We start from the raw sequence: 21,444 nt of genomic DNA on the forward strand, positions 1-21,444 counted from the left end.
TGCAGGCTGTGTTATCTCTTCCATTTACTGCATCACACAGATCCATGGGGTCCCAGCTCGGGGCTGTCCCTGGGAAGCCAGCATGTAGGAGGCTGCTGAGCAAGAATTAGAAAACACGTGTCTTGCCTTTAGTTCATTGTCTCAGGGGCTGTGTTTTGGCTTCAGTCACCTCTGCTTCCTTCCCCACCCCATTAAAAAAGAGAAAAACCAGCAATGATAGAGGAAAAACTCTGGCTGCATTGGGCAACAGGGGTGAGGATGGCAGCTGGAGGAGAGACTTGGGGCTCCTTGCCAGAGGAAATGTCAGAGCAGTTTTGCCCTGACCCCCGTGGGTCCCAGCTCCTCAGCACTGCTGGGCATGGTGCCTCACCCAGCCCTGCTTCACAGGGGAACTCCCTTCTGAGGTGCTGTGAGGGTGTTTGAGGCCATTTGTCCTGACCTTCACAGCTCCCCGTGGCAGTGTGCCCCACAACTCAATTACACGTGAGTGGGAAAAGTGCTTCCTGTTTCTTCTCTGAATTGCCCGAAAGCCTCCCGGGCTCATCCATTGTCCCAGTGCCCAGGAAGGAGAGTAATGGCCCTGCTGTGCCTTGGCCACACTGCCCTGAGCTTACAGCCTCCTCTCCTGTCCTGCCTCAGGCTGGAGCTGCTGAGCTTTGCTCCACAGGCTGGAGCAGGGGTTGGTGACTTCCCCACAGACCCCTGCCCTGCTTCCTTTGTAGCCCTGCAGAGCCTTTGCTGAGTGAACACATGCTGGAAGCTTTCCTCCTTTTGCTGAATCAAGGCTGTAAAGCTGCTGCACATGCCCAGCCATGAGTATTGGTGTCTGAAAACAGGTTTGGATGTTTCTTACAACATTTTCAATCCTTGTGGAAAGCAGGGGAAAGCAATGGGAGTTGTGCTGTAGCTGTCACTACACCAAGGTTTTAACCTTCCCCTGGGAGAGGGATCAGAGGGACTCTGGTTTGTGCACTTCATGTCCCAGCTTCAAAACCCTGCGTGTTGCCTGGGGGATGTTACTCCTTTTTTGTGCCCTGACTCTGCAGTTTGGATTCAAGAACACTGAAGAGACATTTCATGCTGTTTCAAGTGAGGTGCCCTCATTTCTGGATAGCAGCACTCTCACAGTAATCCCTGGGTCTGGGTTTCTGTGCTGTGTGTTGTCTGATGTTCTCCAAGTGCACCTGAAGCACTTCTCTGGCCCTCAAGTACCTTTCTTGTTGGCAGCCCTGAGTGGCAGCATGAGCATCTCCTGCTTCTGTCACATCCCCCTGAGCTCTGCCTGGTGCAGGGACATTCCCTGGCTGCTTCAGGACTTCCCAGTGTGGCTGCTGGGGCATCCAGTTGCTCCAGCCTCCTGTTCTCCCCCGGCTTTCCTGTCCCCAGGGCGGGGGGATGCTCAGGAGGGATTCCTGGGAACCCAGCCCTAAGGGAGACACTTGTTCTTCACTGGACAAGTTGTTTTGTCAGAGCAGGAAGAAATGTTTGGCTGCCCTGACAAGCTTGTAGCTCTCATTCTGCTAGGGGTCAGTGACACAGCTGCTTTTCTGTGGCACAAACCAGTGTGTTACACACAGGATGGGGTGAGGGGTGGCAGAGTGAACTGCTGCCGGTGTCCAGCCCTGTCTGGGGACAGAATGACACCACGCATGATGAGGAAAGAGTCGTAGTGGAGAAAAGTTGGTTTGCTTTTTTTCTGTCTGCCCTGTCCCCCTCACACCTGCAGCCCTTCCATCCATCAATCCATGCATCCCCTGCTCAGGAGAGCAGCAGGCTCGGGTGCCGTGCAGAGGGAGCAGCAGATGGCACTCGAGCACCGGCCCAGCCCCGCTCGCAGTCCTTGAGGGGAGCTGGATCAGCTCGGCTCTACACTGCGTCTGTAGGACAGCGATTTACATGCCTGGGATGTTCCTCTTTGCTCGCAGGTCCAGATTGTATCTCTGCTTGTGCAGGTTCGTCCTTACATTGTGTCTGGATGTGAGATGATAAAGGGAGAGTGTTACTTTTCACTCACAGAGACAGAGCCCTAATTTTCTTGGATGTGTTTTGTGATCATGGCATGCCTTTCCCTCAGAGCTGCCTCAGAACACAGAAACAAGTTGTTTTTTTTTTTTTTTTCTCTAAGATCATTTTGTTCCCCCAGCCAAAATTAAGTGAGCTTGTTGTCCTCCCACTGAAAATGGACTTGCAAGTGCAGAAAGTGAGAAACAAAGTTCAGCATTATGGTTACAGAGGCAACAGCCAGAGAGGTGTGAATGAGTCAGGGGAAAATGTTCCTGTTGAGATGGTCACTGTGTGTGCTGGAAGGCGGAGAGGTCCCCTGGCTGAGGAGCTCTGGTTCCCCTTGGTGTCCCAGCACTGCTGCTGTTCCTGGCAGAGCTGTCACATCCCAGGGCTGGCTGTTTGCAGGGACAGCTGATCTTCCAAGCACACAAGCCCTGACCCCAGATTCAGACCATGCTCATTCTCCTCTGGACCCCAGGATACTTCCCAGTGTCAGCTGAGATGGCACAAGCCCCCAGAGGAGCCTGTGTCAGGCTCTGTTTGCCCAGGTTTTGCCCTTGAACAGGGCAGGACACCCAGGGTAGTTTGCTCAGGAATAGGGAGGAAGCACTTGTCCCTGTATCTGCTGAGCACCCCAGCCCTGAGCTCAGTGTGCTGGGCCCCCCTTATTGAAAATGGGGGGGAAAGCACTTGAGAGCCCCCAGCTCTCCCATGTGTGAGACCCATACAAATCCAGGGGTTTTTGTCAGCTGCTTGACCTCTCAGGCAGCGTTCTGGCTCTGCACTGAAGAGGTGCCCTCGTTCTTCCCCTTGCCTGACTCCTCTGTAATCGAAGGGCTAAATGCTTATTACTTTTTTTTGTAGCCTTTTCCACTTGCCAATCAAACGTGTCTGGTTGGGGTTTGTTTTGTTTCCGTGTTGCTGGGGCCGTGCAGGACGCTCCATCTCGCTGTAATTATGGTTCCATCATTGTCTTGGCACAGGAACATCTGCTGTCTCCCTGCGAGCTCCACTTCCCTCTTTCTTTGGAGAATTTCATGGATCCCGATGACCTTCCATTTTCTATGACATCTCAGTGTACGCAGCTGTTCCTCTTGCCTTCCCCTGGCTCTCCATCTACCTCTTTTTTTCCTATCAGCATCTCCAATGCATTTGGAGTTTCAGCTCATCTGCTTATCAAATCAATATCTCGCCGTCGCCTCTGCGGCCGCTGGGAATGCGGCGCTTGCCCCCCGCTGCTGGGCTCCTTCCCTCTGAGCACAGCCATCCCCAGCTCCTGCTGGGAGTCCTCATTTCCCCATTCCACAGCCTAAAGCCCATTTCCTCGGGCTTTTTATTTTGATTGTGTTGTACCCTTTGGCTGTCTGGGTCTGAGGCCCATCAGTGCTGCAGCTCCTCCTGAGCAGTGACGTGCTGTGGGATGGATGGATGGATGGATGGATGGATGGATGGATGGATGGATGGATGGATGGATGGATGGATGGATGATGTTGCCACTCAAGGTGATGTCACTGCCAGTTGCTAATGACAAACTGAGCAAAGTTGGAGTGTGTGAGGAGAGGAGCTGTGCTGGGGCAGTGAAGAGACTGGAAAATACAGGCTCAGCTGCTGATTTTGTGTGACCTTGTTGAAAGAGCATGGGGTCCATGAGAGTGATGAACAGAGATACTTCAGGTTTTATTCTGTTCTGGCACATTTTACTACTAGGACTTTACTCGTATATCTATTCTCTTAAAAATATTAATTAAAAAATCAGTCCTATATCTGCTGCAAAATGACTAATAAAACTCTGGGATATGACAGGACCTTAAATCTCTGCTTTGCTTCTGTCTGAAAAGTATGCATCCCAATTCTCCACCTTCCTCTTCCACCTTCGCCTTCCTGCCTGCATGGCAGGACCCCAGCCTGGCACAGGGCACTCCATGAGACTGCAGCAAAATTAATCCTGAAAATATTAAAGGCACATGGATTTTTTTGTTATTTTAGTCACCTTCAACCCATGGTCTGTGTACATCTGAGCTAAGAATATCCTATTCTTGAAAGGTTTTGCAGAAATTTGGCAAGTGGAAGGTGTGACAGAGGAGCGGGGAGCAGGTAGGGAGCTGGTGGAGGTAAGGAATCACACAATAACTTCATAGATGGATGGAAATAACACCATGTTTGCATCACAGCTTTTTCTCTTTCAGGGCTGTGTTTATGCAGAGCTGGGTTTTATACAGATCTGCATTGCATGTGGGTGCTTGTACCTAAGTAGGGCTGTGAAATCATGGATTAAGGGTTCTAGTCATCCAAAAGGAGGGATGTGGCAGTTGGAGTGGATAATGACTCCCTGATTGGGGAGGAGAAATGCTCCCGTGGAGATGGGAAGCAGCAGGTTTGGTGAGGACTCAGCTCTGTATCCTCCCCCAGGCAGAGCTGTCTGAGCATCACCACCAGCAATTCCTGTTCCCTGGGGACAAGGCCAGGGCACCTTCCCCTGGGCTTTTGCCCCTCTCAGGGAGAGGTGCACAGGAAGGCACAGCAGCAGCCTGGCTCCAACACAGGGGCTCAGGTGTTGGGCCAAATGGGATCTGGAATGGGCCAAATCAGAGCAAATGGAGTGGGAATTGCATAGGGAATAAGTGTTAGAGGGAATAATCTGCATCACTTAATGCTCCAACAACTCTGAAATAATTGGCTGTTTCCTGGGCATATCCAGAAGATCTAAAGTGTTCTCCCTGTTGCCTCTCTGGTGATCTTCCAGAGACCTGATTGTCTGCCTCTCCCTCACCCTTTACCTCCTGGGCCCCCCCTCCTTCAAATTTCTCCCGGAGTTTGTATTTTCCCCCCAACAATGTCTCTAAAGAATCACAAATGTGTAACGTGTGTCCCAATGCCTGGGTTTTAATAACGTGCAGCAGCCCCCATCAGCACAGGCAATTTCACATTCAGCACATTATTGCTATTTAAAGCGCCGAGGTATAAAAATGATTGGCAATCCAGCTCTGCCAGCCCGCGCCGCCGCTGCCAGATTGTGATTTTTAATATTGGCTGCTCTGCGCAGCCGTTCCCTCACCTTTGACTTGCAGATTTCCCAACGTCAAAATAGCAAAATCATTTTGGGTTGTACCAGGCACATTGCTTGCTGCTGAAAAGAAGCAATTATCATTAAATATCCCCCTGGCTGATGTACACAGACACACCCACACGGGCTGGGGCTGCTCCGTTTCCACTGAGCCTTTCTCCAGCTTTGCAAATATCCTTTACCTGAGCTGCTGGATTTTGGGGGGTGGGGGGCCACAGGCAGGTGGGGTATTGTGTTGTGTCTCTGTTGTGGTTGTGGAAGAGGGAGGACACAGGGATTCATCCCAGAGGTGCTGCTCCAGGAGGAGGGCTTATGGTTTTCATGTTCCCAGGGTTGTGACAGAGACCTCACACAGAGCCCAGAGGTGTTGGTTGTGTCAGGGCTGTTCCCCTGTACAGTGTGAGTAAAGACTGGACCTTTGAGAATTTCTGTTGGAGGCAACCTCACCCTGCTTCCCTTAAGGTGACCAGGAAACAGCCCTTCTTACAGGAAAACAAGACTGTCCTTACTGAGATAATGGCCCTGGCAAAGTCTCTGTGTGCCATATAAAATCCAGTGAACACATGGCAGGTGGGTAATTTCTCATCTCCTGTTGCTTTCTGAGGTCCCTACTCCAGGCCCTGCTGCAGGGTGGCTGGAGGAAGGCCAGAGCATCCTCACCCTCAGCTCTGCTCGAGGAGCTGTGCAGGGAGCAGGACCCACAGCGGGGTCCCTGGGGCAGGCAGTGCAGCTCTGGGGTCACACCCTGGGCTGCCACAGCTGCTCAGCCCAGTGGTGACACCGGGAAGAGCTGGGGGTGGGATGAGGGATGGCGTGAGCTCACCAGCACTGTGACATTGAACAGTGGCCTTCCTCTCTTCTAAAAATACCTTTTCCCTCTTGCTCCCCACAGCAGTAGAGGAGACGATGTGCCAAATACACCTGCTCCAGGCAGTTTTGGGACAGGAAAGAGGAAGATCTTTGGGAGATCTTAGGGAAATCCTGGTGCCTCGTGCAGATGGAGCGAGCAAAGCCCTGGGAAAAGGCGGCCCCTGGAGCCAGGGAGCAGTGGCAGCACTTTGTCACCATATTTACACTTCCACTTGCCCAACACGAAGCATTTGGCTCTCCTCCACTTGCGGAAGGGATTAGCTACTTCATAACATCTAGACAAGATAATCTCTCCAATTTTGCTTGGAAGAAGTCCCTGACAAAGAGCAGCAAAGCAACAATAATGCCAGATGAAACAGTAATTGAGTTTGCCTTCTTATTACTTTCTCAGCTAAGTTTGTGTTGGTTTGAATTTTATTTTGTTGTTGTTGGTACAGAGCAGCAAAACACTGTCCCTGAGTTGATTCAGACCAGCAGTCCCATCTGTGGTGAACTGCAGCCACATGAGGAGGTGAGCAAAGAGGGGAGGGGGAATGACTGCAAGAAGTTACCTGCAGTGTAAGTAATGTTACACACTGCATCCTCACTGGAGCAGTGCTGCTCTGATGGTGCATCACAGTAATACCCCACGAGGGCCACAGAGCTTTAGTACTGCATCAATCCAAAATGGCCTCAGCCAGGAAGAACACATCCAGGAGCCTCTGCCCACTCCAGCTAAGTATTTTTCAGTTTGCCCCAGGATTTCCTTCCCTTGAAAGAGCACCCTTTGCCCCAGGATTTCCTTCCCTTGAAAGAGCACCCTAGTATGAAATAGCAGGAAGAATAGCTGCTGGGCTCCTGAGGGCCTCCTGGCGTGCTTCCCCAACGATGCAGAGAGTTTCATTTCAAAGGTGAAGCTGAAGTGCTCCCAAGTGCCAGCGAGGCAAATGTCACCTCCTGGAGCGCTGGTGGACCGTGGGCTGGGCACGGCTGCTGGCTCAGCCCAGACAGCCCCAGCTCAGCACCTGCTCCTGCAAACTTGGGCAAGCAATGGTGCGTGCAGGAGGCGTTTGCTGGTACTGTGTTTTCCCACTAATATTTTAAGGATAATGTAAGAGGCTGCTGTCAGTCCTGGCCTCGAAGGAAAACACATCATCCTTGTTTCCTATCTCTGCTCACTAAATGATAGCCATGTATATTTTTAAGGGGATTGTCCTTTGGATTCTTTTTATTTGTCACCCAGTATCAAAGCTCTAAAGGTCACATTTTTCAAGTTGTTTCCTTGGAGCTTCAAAGACTATACATTTACTTTAAACAAAAACTAAAAACCCGGCAATTTTAGAAAACCGCTCCACAACCAGGGCCTTGGGAAAGCTCTAAATATCACTGCCAAAGCCCAGGGCCCTCAGCTCAGTTTAAGAGCAGTTTGCTTTTGCTTCATTATAACCAGTCTGTAAGAGTATTTGCACTGAGAAATTGCACGTTTGTAATTGTGCCCGTTTGTAAGCAAGCTATGACAAACAAGTGTTGAGTGCCCAGTTCTTATTTCAGGCAGGTAAATGTTTGGTCCTGCTCGCCCATCTCCAGGCTCTGACCCACTCTGGGAGCACAATGGCTGCAGGTGGAGCAGGGATGCCACCTCAGGGCTGTGGCAGTCACACAGAGCACACTCAGGCACTGGTGCCAGCCTGACCTGGCTGGGTGCCACCTCCAGGACAACATGTGGTGCCCAATCTGGCATCGAGACAGAGGGGAGGGAGATGATGCCTGACCCAGCTGAGAGCCTTCAGTGCAAAATTAACCCATCAACGTAATTTGGGTAAGTCTGAAGTGGCAGAGTGACTTCATTACAACGCCGAGCTCCATGTGGGTTCCCAGCATTTCTTCCTTCAGTGCCTGGAGCCTGGAAGCCTCTTCTGCTGGGCTGTCAGCAGGGCCTCACACAGGTTTTCATACAGTTCTCAGTGTCAGCCTTAGGCAGGTGCATGAGCCTGGAAGGGAAATGAAGGACCTAAAGATCTGGATCCAGCTCAGAAGGAAGGAGGGGAGCATTGTTACAGACCTTGTCATCCAACATCTCTTTTGGATCTTACTCTCCTGACAAAGCTTGTTCTAATTATTTGCATAGCTTGATCTTGACATCAATGGAAATTCCAGCTGAATTTTGGCCAAGAAAGGACGGGTATGTCAGGGCCAGTTGCTTAATTATGTTTACAACTAAATTGCTTCAGTACATCTTCACTTCCTCGAAAGTCATTTTCCTCTGCTCTTTAATTTCATAGAACAATATGAAAGACATGAATCTTCATGAAACTCCTCTCCTAATGCAGCAGAGACTCCACAGTGTTTGCAGGCTTTGCTTTTCATCACAAGGGGTCCCAGGGGAGGTTCAAGGTAGGATCCTTGCCATCCCGGCTCAGCAATCACAGAAAGCCAAATAAATAAAGGAGGAAGTTGGCAAAGCCCTGATTCAGCAAAGGCAGAAGCACAAGTTCAGCATTAACCTCTCCTTAAAATGATTTGGAACAGAAGAGTTAATCTCATGGCTGCCCAAAAGTCAGACCAGGGATCCAGGACCTTGACAGTCAGTATATCAGTGCTTTAAATCTAGTGGGAGAAGGTGCTTAAAGCTGAGGAATCTCTTAAATATGGGAAAAGCACTTTCCCTGGTAGGAGGTAGTAACTCAAAGAATGGTTTCCAGTCCATGGCCAGATGTAGTGGTTGGGTGTAACTGTGGCCAAGGCCCTGATGCCCTGAGCATTGCTACGTTGGATGGCAGCGGATGGGTGACTCCAGGGGAGGCTGCCATGGCCCCAGCAGCCCCTCCTCACCCCCATCCCTCTCATGGGGAGGCCAGAGATCCCTGGGCAGTGCGGGGACTGGGGGGATGTCAGGGCAGCAGCTCAGCCAGGGGCTGCAGTGCTCCCCCTGCTCACCAGCACCGCCCGGGCGAAGCCTCTCGGGTGCGGGAAGGATGGTGTCGGATTGGGGTAAGGGCCCGTGTGGACCAAAACAGCCTCCCAGGGGAGGGATGCAGGGTCTGCCTTTGGGCTGCAGGGGTGACCCTGGGTCGGAGCAGGGGGAGGGAGTGCCGGACGCCGCCTGGAGAGGTGGGTTTGCGGTTTAAACGTGTGGGACATCCCCGGAGGAGGGAGCGCGATGCTCTCCCAGCCCCGAGCGGCGGGACGCGGCTCCCGCAGCCGGCACAGCCCGGCTCCCTCGCTCTCCGTACTTATCTGATCTGCACCTCCGTAATGATGTGGTTAGAATTGAATTATGGTGCTTTAATGTAGTTACAGCTACATTTCCCAGGCACATTTCTTCCTGACGTACAATGCTGGAATTTAGGATGTGGCCAGAGGCTGTGAGTGACTCCTTGTCTCCCGGGCTCCCTGCAGCCTTGCCACGCGCTGTGCCAGGCCCTGGCCGGAAAGGGAAACCGAGGAGCTCGAGCCACATCTGCTGCTGGAAAATCAGTGAATGACATGGAAAGCCAGGGAATTGCGTTAAAGGTAAGCCCAGGGTGACAGCCCTGTGGGCAGGGAGTGAGGCTCCTGCCTGCACACAGCCAGGCATGGCTGGCCAACAGCTCCTGACACTGACAGCATCCCACGAGTGGGTCTGTTCTGTCCTTGTTTTCCAGCTGCAGGAAAATACCTTCAAAGATCCATGGATGAAGGGGTGATCTTAAGCCAATATTCGTGGTAGTGTTACTGTGAGGATTTTGTGCCCATTGAAGATCTCTGCCAAGATAGTCTAAAGCCCCATGGAAACTTTCTTGCTATGTGTGTCCTTTGATGTGAACTTAATGGTCGTGGAATTTGCTGTATCAGCAATAAGAATGGTTTGATTAACTGGAAAGGAGCAAACAAAGTAGTTAACTCTAAAAGTCAGACAGGAAATGATGGGTTTGCCATTTCCATTGTGCCAGAGGTGCAGGAAAGCCCAAACTTCAACATGTGAGGGATCCCCACAATCTACAGAGTGGGAGCTTTGCTTATCAACCTCTCAGGGTGTTTTCATCAATTCTGATCTGCCTCTTGTTAATTTAGAGCGATGGTATCCTCTGGGGAGTGACTTGTTTTTCCTACCCCTGATTCAGCTCCACACTTGTGAATTTTAAATGCATGTGCATATATAAATGATTGTCTGTATTTATCCAGATCCTGCCAGCACATGTTTTGCAATAATTCTCCTTGGATGCTCTTGCTTTCTCCTGCAGTCGATTTTTTTGAATGACATGGAACTGATAATGGATGTGGTTTCAGTGTGATCGGGCTGACTCGTCTCATTCCACCTCTCCTGCTTTTGAGCAAGAATGTGAGGACTTGCTGTGTCTATTTTAGATTCCGTCACGAAAGGAATAATTGAGATTGAGATTCTTAGCCACTCAATGCGGAAGGTCAGGGAATTAATGCTGTGTTACACCAGACCATTCATTTACTGGGCCTCCTTTTTTTTCCCCTTAACTGTCTGTAGAGGAAAACAAATGTGGCTCAGAGAAGGTAACGCATCTTCAACACCGTACACAGCCCCAGCCTCTGATAATACACACTGTTTATCTTTATTTTGGGGGTGTTCCAGGGTAGTTTTATCATCATAATTGATTAGTGGCGACAGGGAGAAAAAAATCCAAGAGTAACAGGAAGAAATGATTCCAGTGAATCCATTGACTCAGTGGTAGCATTGATCTACTTCTGGGAATTATTTATAGGAGAAGATTCATAGTTAATAATATTAGTTTGGACTTTGGGAGCAGTTTATCAGAGGCTCTTAAAGGGCTTTGGTAAAAATTAATCAGGGAGAGAAATAAGGTAGACAGCCTGGTTTCAGAAGAGGGAGGGAAATGGGATTTCTGGCATAACTCTGTCCACCCCGGGGTGAGAGACAACACAAGGGGTAACTTGGGGTGCTTGGATCTGTCCAAGCACAGGAGTGAGAGGCTGGATTTCCAGCTGCTCTATCAGACAACAGAGCTGGGGAAGTCTTTGGAAAATTCCCCACCAACCCCCTCCTTCAGGCGAAGCCGAGGTGCCCACAGGACAGTGACCCCCCTGCCCAGATCCATCAGGGAGAGCTGCCCAGGGACAGCACAAACCCTCCTCTTCCCCTTCCTCTCCTCCCTGCTTTGTTTTTGGCTGTAACTTAATTGATCTGTATCCTGCAATCCTACCCGCAGGAGGAATGACACATCTGAAAAAAGCAGGAGGATTTGTTTAAAGTGAGCTGCTTGGGTTTTTCGCTGTGTGTATATATAGAATTGCCTGGAAGTAGTAAATAGAATTAAACACTGTGGTTCTGAAAAACAGAATTCTCAGGGCTGTCTGTTGATTTCAAAGCTGACGAAAACAAAGCAGGCTTTGAAATCTTTCCTTGCAAAGCTTCCCCCTCCTCCCTTATCATATGAAAGATGGGCCTGATAATATTTGGGTTTTATTCTTCTTTTGAAACAGTTGAAAAAAATGCTGTTTTCTCAGTTAAGATTAAAATCACGATGTTTTTAATAAGGTCAGTGTAATGTCTTTATTAGCAAATGCTGAAATAATTTGATGCAGATCTGGAACCTGACAGGGAGAAACTCCGGCATCTACCCAAAATATAGAGCCACATTTGCACCAGGTGTGAACCAGTACTGCTTCCCTAAAATTACTGGTTCTGGGATAACCTATTCCTGTTTAGGGACTGGCTGCTGTGTTTTTAAGTCACTCCCTCCTGCGCAGCCAGACTCAGTGGTTTTTGTTTGTTTTCCTGCCTGGCCCAGGGCTGCTGAGAGCCTCAGGGCTGGGCAGTGTTCGTTGGGTTTGGTGGTTTCCTTCCAGCTGATGGAGCAGGTGGAAACAGAGGGACAGGGAACGTGGGAAGAGGTGTAGAGCTCACCACGAGGAAACACACGTTTAGTGTGACGTTAATGGATGGGCTGCCTAAAATTAAATCAAAAATATCCAACGCCCTAAGTCTGCACTCTGATGAAATTTTGTCTACAAATATCACAACCAAAGCTGCTGAGTGCTGTGCACTTAAAAGCCTGTCCTCTGTTGTGAACAGCAGGGACACAGAGGAAGTCTTTGCCCAGCTCTTTGGAGATGTGGATGGTACCTAGACAGCCCTGACCAGTCTGACACCACAGACCCCAAAGACATCTCTTCCATCCCCTGTGCTGTGTCTCCTCCAAGGCAGGGCTGGCACAGCCCCTCTCCTGGTGTGGCTCTGTGGGTGCTGCAGGCATTACTGGGGTAATGCCCGAGGCAGAGATGCACCAAGAAGACCAATTGTTAGCCATGACATATTCTGCATTTCAAATGATCTTTGACTTCCTGGCAGCTCCCCAGCATATCACCCCCTGGAATTCTGTCTAAATAATGTTTGTCAGGTGAAGCTGGGCAGCAGGCAGGGCCCTGCTCCTCGCTGGGGACCTCGAAACCCACCGGCCGATCAATCTCCACAACCTGCTAAATGATAGATGGAATGTAATATAGGTCATTATTCCTTCCCTACGCATGAAAATGAATTATTCAGTAAAGATTTAGATCCTTTTTATTATGACACTGAATTTATAGAGCATACAACACATAAATGCAGATTTCTACAGCCCCAGATAGATGAACTCATTCTCCAGGCAGCGTGAGGTGGATGCAGCCCCTCGGCATCAGTGCACGGCAAAGATGGGATGTCCAAGGAACACGGCTGCAGCCTGGGAAACTGGGACCTGCCACCTTCTGTACCTGGAACAGCATTCCCAATCCATGCTCAGCTGGTTTAGGAGCCCAAGATCTTTGTTTCAGAAATCAGGCTCTCAGGGCCCATGTATCCCCAAGGCGATTTGGGGTCTCATGTCACTTTGGCCTTATAAATGCTGATCTTAAACTCTGCGTCTCAGTCTCTGATATGAAATGGGAGTTGTAAAAATTGAAAGGAAATTGGTGAGGCTAAAACCTGCTAATGAGAGTAGGGGCTATGTGAGTATGTGGACAGATGTGATTGCCCCAAATTCCTGTGTCCTGCAGAGCCACCATGGAGGATCAGGCTGGTTTGAATCAATAGCAGTAACTTTCCTTGTTATTGGACTAAATGCTTCAACTTTTAATTGTGTAGCTAGGGAGAATGTTATCCCTGGCCGGCAGTTACAGATGTCAGCTTTGCAGTTCATTAGCTACTTCCCAAATCCCGCTGGGACTTTGGATTTTTAGCATGAACATTAGAGGTTGGAGAGGAGAAGAGCAGAGGGCAAGCCTGCAAACTCACAGTGGGCTGGAGGAAAATCTGGGATTGGGTCTGGAACAGCTCCCTTGGGGCTGGGTGCTGTCGACTGCTGCCAAATGAGCAGGACAGCAGCTCCTGGTTTATCACCCCAGGCTTCAGGTGCCCAGCGTGTCCCCAGAGCATCTCTGGTGTCGTGGGTTTGGCTTCTGCTGTGGCAGCAGAGTGCTCAGAAAGAGCAAAACCAACTGAACAGATTGAAACTGGTCACTCCCCTGAACCCAGCCTCAGCTCTGAGGGAGGTAGGAAGAGAATGTACTGATAAAGTCTTCCCAAAGCCATTTGACCTGTAACATTTGCTGATGGAAGGGATAGCAGTGGAGGTTTCCTTTTAATATATAGCAATCAAAATTTCTTTCTGAGCCATAAGCAGTTGCACTGTAGTTCCTTCTGTCCATCAGCACAATCTGTCTTGTGCTTGTTCATTCTGGAACCCCTTTAAAATTCTGCACCGCTGCCAGAGAGATTAAAGGGGTAATATAACCCCAGGAACCGCTTTCCTGACTAGTAATTTCCCGGTGATTATTACAAGAAATAGCTAAGATCTAAAGGAAGCTCAAAGGGGGAGAAAAAGACTGTTCTTAAATCCCCCCCATCCATTTCCTTTGCACATTGGTGCTGCTCATCCTGCTGGGGCAGGGCCAGGTCAGCCCCTTTTCCCTGCCTGCTCTGGAGGAGCAGAGCCTGTCCCACTGCTGAGCCAGAGTTCAGCACTTCATGGCAAAACAAAGCAAATAAAGGGAATTATATCCAATTTTACAGTGGTCAGCATCACAGCATGAAGAGGGGTGTTTTTCCAGCGGGCCTGACCACTCATTCCCACCTTGTTCATTAGTCCCTGCTGGAAAGTACATCCACATACTGCCCCCAGCCCCAGTAAAAATATTATAATCCCTGAGCTGGAAATAGTTGGCAACCCAAAACAGCTCTTGCAGGCTTGGCTGCTGATCTGGGTGGTCTTTGGTTGGGAGGCACTCGGTGCTGGACAGGTGGAGGAACTCAAAATCCACAGATGTCTCTGAAAATGTAGGGCAACGTGGCTCAGTCCTGCTGGGCGGGCGGCCCATGCTCCTTAATTTAGGCAAACCTGATTGCCGTAGATAATGACACCAATACCTGGCAGCCCCATCCCGCAAAGCACTGGTCAAACACGGAGTGGGAAATGAGGGAGCTGAGCGGAAAGGCTGGCTGGGCACTGCCTGTGGGGCCGAGTGGGGCTGCTGGAGCCTTGGGATGAGGGGATGCCAGGACATGGGGACACCGGGGATGCTGGAGGCCTGCAAGGGCACTGGGATATGGAGGAGCCCCAGGACACGGTGCCACAGGGACATGAAGGCTCGGGGCGGGGGGCAGGAGCTGCAGGAGCCCCGGATCCCAGCCTCTTTATCTGAGCCACCCCAGAAAGCTGCAATTTAAACCCGGAGTGTCCGCAGGGTCCGGGCGGTGCCAAGGGCAGCGTGGGTGCGATGTCCAGGCGTGGTGAGGGGATGACACCTCTCAGTAACGCCCAAATTCTTCCCGAGTCGCTAAAATTTAATCTTCCACTCCTGGACACCCAGCAGCCACTTCCCAGCCCCCGGAATTCTCCCCTGACGTCCGGCTGGGCTGTGCGAGGTGGGCAGCGGGGCAGGGGGGGCCAGCAGGAACAGCCAGTTTCAGCCAAAGGCCACCCCTCGTGAGGGTCGGGGGGCCCGGGCAGTGTGTGAGGGGCCCGGGGGAACAGTCCCGGGGGAACAGTCCGATGAGGACAATCATATACGGAGAGCCCAGGGGGACAGTCCCGGGGTACAATCCCATGAGGACAGTCCCGGGGGACAGTCCCATGCGGACAGTCCCATGAGGACAGTCCCGGGTGTCGCGGACACGCGTGAGGGACGGAGGCGCGCGGGGGGGGAGTGGAAGCCGCGCCGGGAGGGCGCGGTGACGTCACTGTGACGTCACAGAGGGCCACGCGCCGGCGGAGGCTCCGCCCCCGCGGGGGAGGGGCGGGATGGAGGGAGGGGAGGATGGCGGCGGGGGGAGGGAGCGCCGGCGCGGCGCTGAGCTAAGCCGATCCCACGTGTGACGGATCTGGCTGCTGCCCCAGCGCCTCTCCAGTGAGATCCTCCGGTAGCGGAGGGAGGAGGAGGAGGAGGAGGAGGAGGAGGAGGAGGGGGGAAGGGAAAAAGGGGCAAAGCAAGCGGAGCGAACCGAGCCGGAGCCGGGCCGGGGGGGGCGGGTTGGGCGGGCGGGGGGGGTTCTCTAAGGGGCTCTCGCTCGGCGCGGCCATGGAGGCGGACGGGAGCCAGGCTACCTCGGGGAGCCCCGGAGAGGCGCAGCACGACCCCGGGTAAGTCGGCGGGGCGGCGGGGGCGCGGAGCGCGGCGGCGAGGGGCGGTCAGGCGGGCCCGCCCCGCTCCGCGCCGCTCCGCTCCGCGCCCCTCCGCCCCGCCGGGAGCTGCCCCGTCAAAATGGCCGATCCCGCACCGGCGCTCAACTCCGCTCTGCTCTCTCCCTCCAGCAAGATGTTCATCGGCGGCCTCAGCTGGCAAACCTCACCAGGTAACCCCCGCCCGCCGCCCCTTCCCCACGCGTGTCCCGCCCCGCGTGGGCCGCGTCCCGCCGGCCGGGCCCTGCCCGCGCCCCCCCATCCCTGACCCTCCTCTCCGTCTCTGCTCTTTCTCCGCAGACAGCCTTAGAGACTATTTTAGCAAATTCGGAGAAATTAGGGAGTGTATGGTCATGCGGGACCCCACCACCAAGCGCTCCAGGTAAAACCGCCGCCCACCCCGCTCGGGCTGACAAACTTCGCGAGTTGCGGTCGGGGCGGGTGGACCCGCAGCCCCCAGTGCCGGCCCAGAATCCCACCCCCGCATCCCCCCGCACGCCTGGGGCGCTGCGGGAGGGCTCTCCCCGCCCGCATCCCTCCAGCCCGGAGCAGGAAACAAAGCGGCCGGTGGAGCCGGAGAGGGGCCGGGGGTCGGAGCCGGCCGCCCCCTGCTCCCGGAGGCTTCGGGGGAGGGCGGAGGAAGGAGGGGGACCCGGCGGTTTATTTTTATGACTTCTCCCTTTGGCTCTAATTCTCATCACCACCCCCCCCCCACCCCCCCCCGCCATCCCCTCGCTCTTTGTCTCTCGCAGAGGCTTCGGGTTCGTTACGTTCGCGGATCCGGCGAGTGTAGACAAAGTCCTGGCCCAGCCGCACCACGAGCTGGACTCCAAGACGGTAGGTGCTGCGGGGGCTGCCCGCCGCCCTTCCCGCACGCCGGGGACGCGACCCGGCCGCTCCGAGCCCCGCTCGGGCCGGTGCCGCGGGCGGTGCCAGGCTGTCATTGAACCGGGACCTTGCCTGGCTCGGCTTTTCCTTTATATTTTTTTATAGACTCTGCCTTTTAACTTACCAAAAGCGGTAACTTTTTTTTTTTTTTTTTTTTTTTTTTTTTAAATCGGAATTTACCCATACCGACCGCTGGCTCCTCCCCCGGCCTTATATTTTATTGAGCGGTGACATTGAAAAAGCTGTGGAGTAAAATCCAACTTTTTTTGGTGTTGGGCTGCGGCATGCTTTCTGCAGGGAACTTTGTGATTCTTTTGATTGATTATTTATGTATTGTTGAGCGCGTTTCAAGGTGGGAGTGACTGTCAAACCGAGAAAGCTGCTGCTCGTGTCATTTCCCAAAGTCATTTTTTTGAGAGGTCCCCTCACCTGTGATGGCAGGGCCCCGGCGAAATGCACGCGGTAATTTAAGGGAAGCTCTGCAAGAGCTGGAGAGTGGATGTGATAGAGAAGCACAAGTCCTAATGTGTTGTTGTTTCTCCAGAGCTTTTTGCTGCGCTCAGTCTCCAGTGCATAACATAAGGAAAAAAATGCTTGTGAGACGCAGCTGATTTTTTTTTTAATAAACATTACATTTTTGGGGTTTTCTTAAACAAAAATTCCACACCTGAGTTTGCCCCCTATCCCAATATGGTGCTTTCAGTGTTGGGTCAAACAAAAGGTATCGGGCAAGTGCAGCTCTGGGCCCTGTTTTCTCCCTGTGACCAGGGCCAAGCAAAAAGATGAAGTTTTGTGCCTCCTACTTCGTTGTAGTTTTGAGCCTCGGCAGAGCTGGGAGGGGAGGGGGGAAGGACACTGGTAGAGGTCATCTGGAGCTGCTGGCTCTGGAGGGGGCTGTGTTTTGGGAAGGGAGCTGTCTGCAGAGACATTGTGCTGGGCAGCTCGAGCGTGCTCCTTACTGTCGCTGGGGTTTGCAGGCTGTGTTCTGGGCTTAAGGGGTTTGTTTTAACCTGAGCGTGGTGTTAGGAGCAATCCTGTCTCGGTGCTGCAACATCTCAGGGGTGCCTGTGTGTGCGCGATTATAGTTCAGTGAAGAAAGGGAGGAGCAGGGAGCAAACGTGAGGATATGTATTTTTAAAAATGTAATTTATATGGTAACAAAAAGCCTAAAGCTCTTGTAGAAGCAGGTGGAATCTAGTGTTTTAATTCGACCTACAGATTCTGCTGGGCTTGCCTGCACACGAAGCCCATGCTTTCACATGCCTTAATAATTTGATTTTAGGTTTAATCAGATATGGTAAGATAACTGATTCAACCGTGCTCCTGAAATTAAACTCACCAGACTTTTCATGTACAGCTATATTCTCTATGTGTTTTTAAAGATAAATTTAGATAAGAAGAACAAAGGCAAACAGTATCTTGAGCGAGAGTTTAAAAAAAAAATCATGGGAGGACACCCTGTCATATTTCTGACTATAATTAGGTCCTCCCCCAGCTTTTTTCTTGTATCACAGTCTAGTCCCTGCAATGTATTAATTTGCTCTTCTCTTGGGGGAGGGGTGAAGAGCTTCACCGGGGCAAATCTGCCTCGGTTTTGGTTGTGTGATAATGATTGAATCAATCCAGATACAAAACTGACCTTAGAATCAGTAAGGCAGCCTAAAAGTGAAGCACAGAGGCAGGCAGGTCCTTTCAGGCGTGTGTTTGTAGAGTATTGTAGTAACTGTTGTGCAGTATAACAAGGCATTTGACTCTGTTTCAACGTTCAGCACAGGAGGCAGATCGGTTGGGTATTGGCATGGAAACGTCGCTCTTGTTTACAGTTACGTTAAAAGCTTTGTTTAGGTAATGGCCATTCATATCAGAAATAGTATTATAGTCATTTCCTAGAGGACTTGTAGATACAGTAAGTAGAATTGTACCTAACTAACTAATTTTTTATTTTTGGTAGAACTTTTGGTTTTTTGTTTTTGCCTTTTTTTTTTTTTTTTCCTTTTTGGTTGTTGTTTAAATAGTTGACAGGGTTATGCAAAAGGTATGGATTTGCCACGTTCATCGCTAGTGTTTGTTTTCAAAGGCTGGTGGTGTTTATGCAAAAGGTTGTGGGAAGGAAAATTCAGTTCTTTTAGAAAATCTGTCGCTGTGGTGCAAGGGACTCCATGCTCTTTGAACTGACCTTCAAAAATGAATGTGTTGCTTTGGAGTTTAATGGCTCTCCCAGCTTTTTACCAGCAGGACTTTGCAGTCATGTCCCTCTGGTGGGCCTGGTGTTCTTTGGTGGGAAAACCTGTAGTTTTGGAGCAAACATAGAAAAGTGCATATTTTTCCACCTTTGGGTATCGCTGTGGAAAATCCGTACCTGTTGTATTTCCCCAGTAGACAAATGCCTAGTCAGTGCTGAATATATCTGTAGATAATGTTAATCTCTATGAAAAGGTTAGCTCTCTAGATAAATAATTTTACTTTTTATGCTTTTTGAACAATAAAATGGCATGTAATCGCTCATTTCTCAGGTGTGTCCTAAAAAAGATACAATATTTGTATCTGATAGAGGCAAATCAGTTTATCAGTTGCACATCAAATGTCTGCAGTATTTCCCATTTTGACAAATTAATTGAGTAAAACTGCTTTTTAGGAGAGACCCGTGGTTATTTAGCAGTGACAGGAATATTTATCACCACAGGAATAGCAATGCCAAATGGAAACATCTCCTCTTTTTCATCAGGGTTTGCTTGTGGGGGGAGAAACACAACAAAAGCCAGTCCCAAACTCTAAAAAAGCCCGTCCTCCTTAATACGCTTAACGCTGTCAGCGTTAGTGGCATCAGTTGGTTGCACAGGCAAGGACAGCACTGAAAGCAGTTGCAGGTTGCACAGTTCAGGTAGGATCCAGTACTTCAGAACATCCTCTTCCAGACCTTTTTGTAGAAGATGTCTGCGTGCAGGTGCTGCTGAGAGCCAGCAGTGAAGCCAGCAGCACGCAGACGTTTTATTGCCATTTAGGGGAGCTGCTGTTGAAAGGTCTGATGTTTTTGTTTACATCCAGCCTTCTGCCTCCCTGCTCCCTCCAAACACCACTGGCTGCCATTTCTTTGTGTCTGCTGTGGTGCCTTTTTGGTTTCATGTAATTTTTGAATGGCAGAGAGGAGTCCCTTTTTAGAGATGACCCCCGAGGAAGTTGTGTGAGGTTGCAGAATTAGCATTTTGTAATGCAGAGGGGATGTGCTAATTCATGCAGTGCAAGGGGAGCCAACGCTGCATCTTAAAACAGGGCAGGGGTTTTTTTCCCCCCCTTTTTTTTTTGTCTGTGGTGACGTGCTTCATACATGGATAGTTCACGTAACTCGTTAATGGAAAATCTTGTTTAGGAAGTTGTTTACTTTTGAGTTCAGCGTGTGTATATTTCACACACATGAAACTCGTTTGTAACTTACTCTCCTTCCTTCCTGCCCCATCCCAGAAATGCCCCTTTGGAGTTTTCCATTGCTCACATATTTTCTTGGAGAGTGAGTAAATCAGATCAGTTGGGGGTATTACTATGGAGGAGACTCTGGTCCTTCAAGTGTTTCACTTTTAATAATTGAAATGTGAATAATTTGACTTTGCTTTTGGCTTTCCTTTTTTGTATGGTGTTGCTTGTCAGTTAGCAAAACAAAGCAGAAAAAAAGAAGCAACCCCAACCCCAAGTGCAGGAAGGGGCAGGTCTCAAAGCCACCAAGTGAAGATGTTGGTCAGGAATGCTGGCCCTCTTTCTGTGCAATCTCTAGGGCATGTGGATACTCCTCAACACACAGTTTTGGTGGTAGAGGCAGCACCCAGAGACTGATCCAGAGCTCCCTGAGCACCCCCGGGGATTGCTGCCCAGAAGATGATGGAGGAGAAGTGCAGAAGAGATGTTTTCTTCCTCTCTTCCCATCTCCCCAACCCTGCCAAACTCCCCAGACAAAGCCAGACTGTGACCTATCATTTCCAGAGTAGCTCTGGATGACCCGGTGTGCTGAATTGCAAGCCTGAGAAATGAGGGATTAATAATTCAGTGATTTAAAATCAAAATAATGTGAAATGACAACCAAAGCTACCCTGTTGATTTCCCCTTTCTTTTTCCTCAGATTGACCCTAAAGTTGCGTTTCCCCGACGAGCACAGCCCAAGGTAAGTAGGAGGATCGATAATAGGATTTCAGGCACACAGAGAATCATTGTTGCCAGGCAGTTCGGGTTTCAGCCGGGGAATTGGCAATGAAAGCTTTTAAAGCTGCTGCTGGGGGGGTCAGTGTGTGGCTGAGGCCGGGGAGGCTGCTCTGTGTCCGTGCAGAGCCGCTCGGTGGGGCTGGGCAGCAGGAGCGGTGCCGGTGCCGCCGCAGCCCCGCGCCCGGGCGGCCGCTCTGGGCTCTCTGCTGGGTTTATGAACAGTACTTGGATGAAGTGCAGGCTTCAGGCTTGTTTTGAGCTGAGCTTTCAGTTCTGTGGCTGTGATGGATGGGGATGTATCTCTGCCTTCATTGTTTGCAAATTTTCTTTTGTGTAACTCAAGAGATGTGTGTGGAGTTGCGTGTAAGGCTCGCATGGCGAGTTCCCGGTGAGGCTCCGAGCTCTGGGGGCTGCTGGGTGTTCTGTAGGAGCAGGGCAGCACTGAGCTGTGAGTGTCCAGCTGGTCAGGCTGGCTGGAGCACTGGCCTGGAGCTGGAGTGGCCAGTCCTGGTGGTGGCACGGGGACCCTGGGGGACACAGGCGCTCGTGCCCCTGCGCTCCCTCCAAATGCCACTGGGTGCCATTTCTCCTGCAGGTGCTGCCCGTGGATACAAGTGGTTGTTGCTCTTTAGGTTGTGCCTAATGAAAACAAATCAGTTTAAAAGCCAGACTTGCAGCTTGTGAATTTTGAAAGCCAGAGGCTGAAAGAAAACTTTTGCAATTGACTTTTTTTTAATTTGTTTTTGAGAGTCTATTGGAAAAACTTAATTTAACTGATGTATGGCACTTGTGTACACACTTGTCATCTTGGGTAACTTCAGTCTT

At 50.8% G+C, this 21,444-nt stretch overlaps 1 protein-coding gene across 11 annotated transcripts in view; it reads left to right on the forward strand.

Annotated features, from left to right (window-relative positions):
• Window positions 1-15,404: 15,404 nt before the first annotated feature.
• Window positions 15,405-21,444, forward strand: part of MSI2 (musashi RNA binding protein 2) — a 201,133-nt gene continuing 195,093 nt past the window's right edge. For all 11 annotated transcript variants that reach the window (XM_050981603.1, XM_050981604.1, XM_050981606.1 and 8 more), the window contains exons 1-5: window positions 15,405-15,504; window positions 15,676-15,716; window positions 15,844-15,925; window positions 16,296-16,380; window positions 20,540-20,581. In XM_050981603.1, coding sequence (XP_050837560.1) covers window positions 15,443-15,504; window positions 15,676-15,716; window positions 15,844-15,925; window positions 16,296-16,380; window positions 20,540-20,581 — 312 coding nt within the window. In that variant the 5' untranslated portion in view covers window positions 15,405-15,442. The remainder of the gene's footprint in view (window positions 15,505-15,675; window positions 15,717-15,843; window positions 15,926-16,295; window positions 16,381-20,539; window positions 20,582-21,444) is intronic.

This window comes from Serinus canaria, chromosome 19 (genome assembly GCF_022539315.1).
Source record: "Serinus canaria isolate serCan28SL12 chromosome 19, serCan2020, whole genome shotgun sequence".
NCBI lineage: Eukaryota > Metazoa > Chordata > Aves > Passeriformes > Fringillidae > Serinus > Serinus canaria.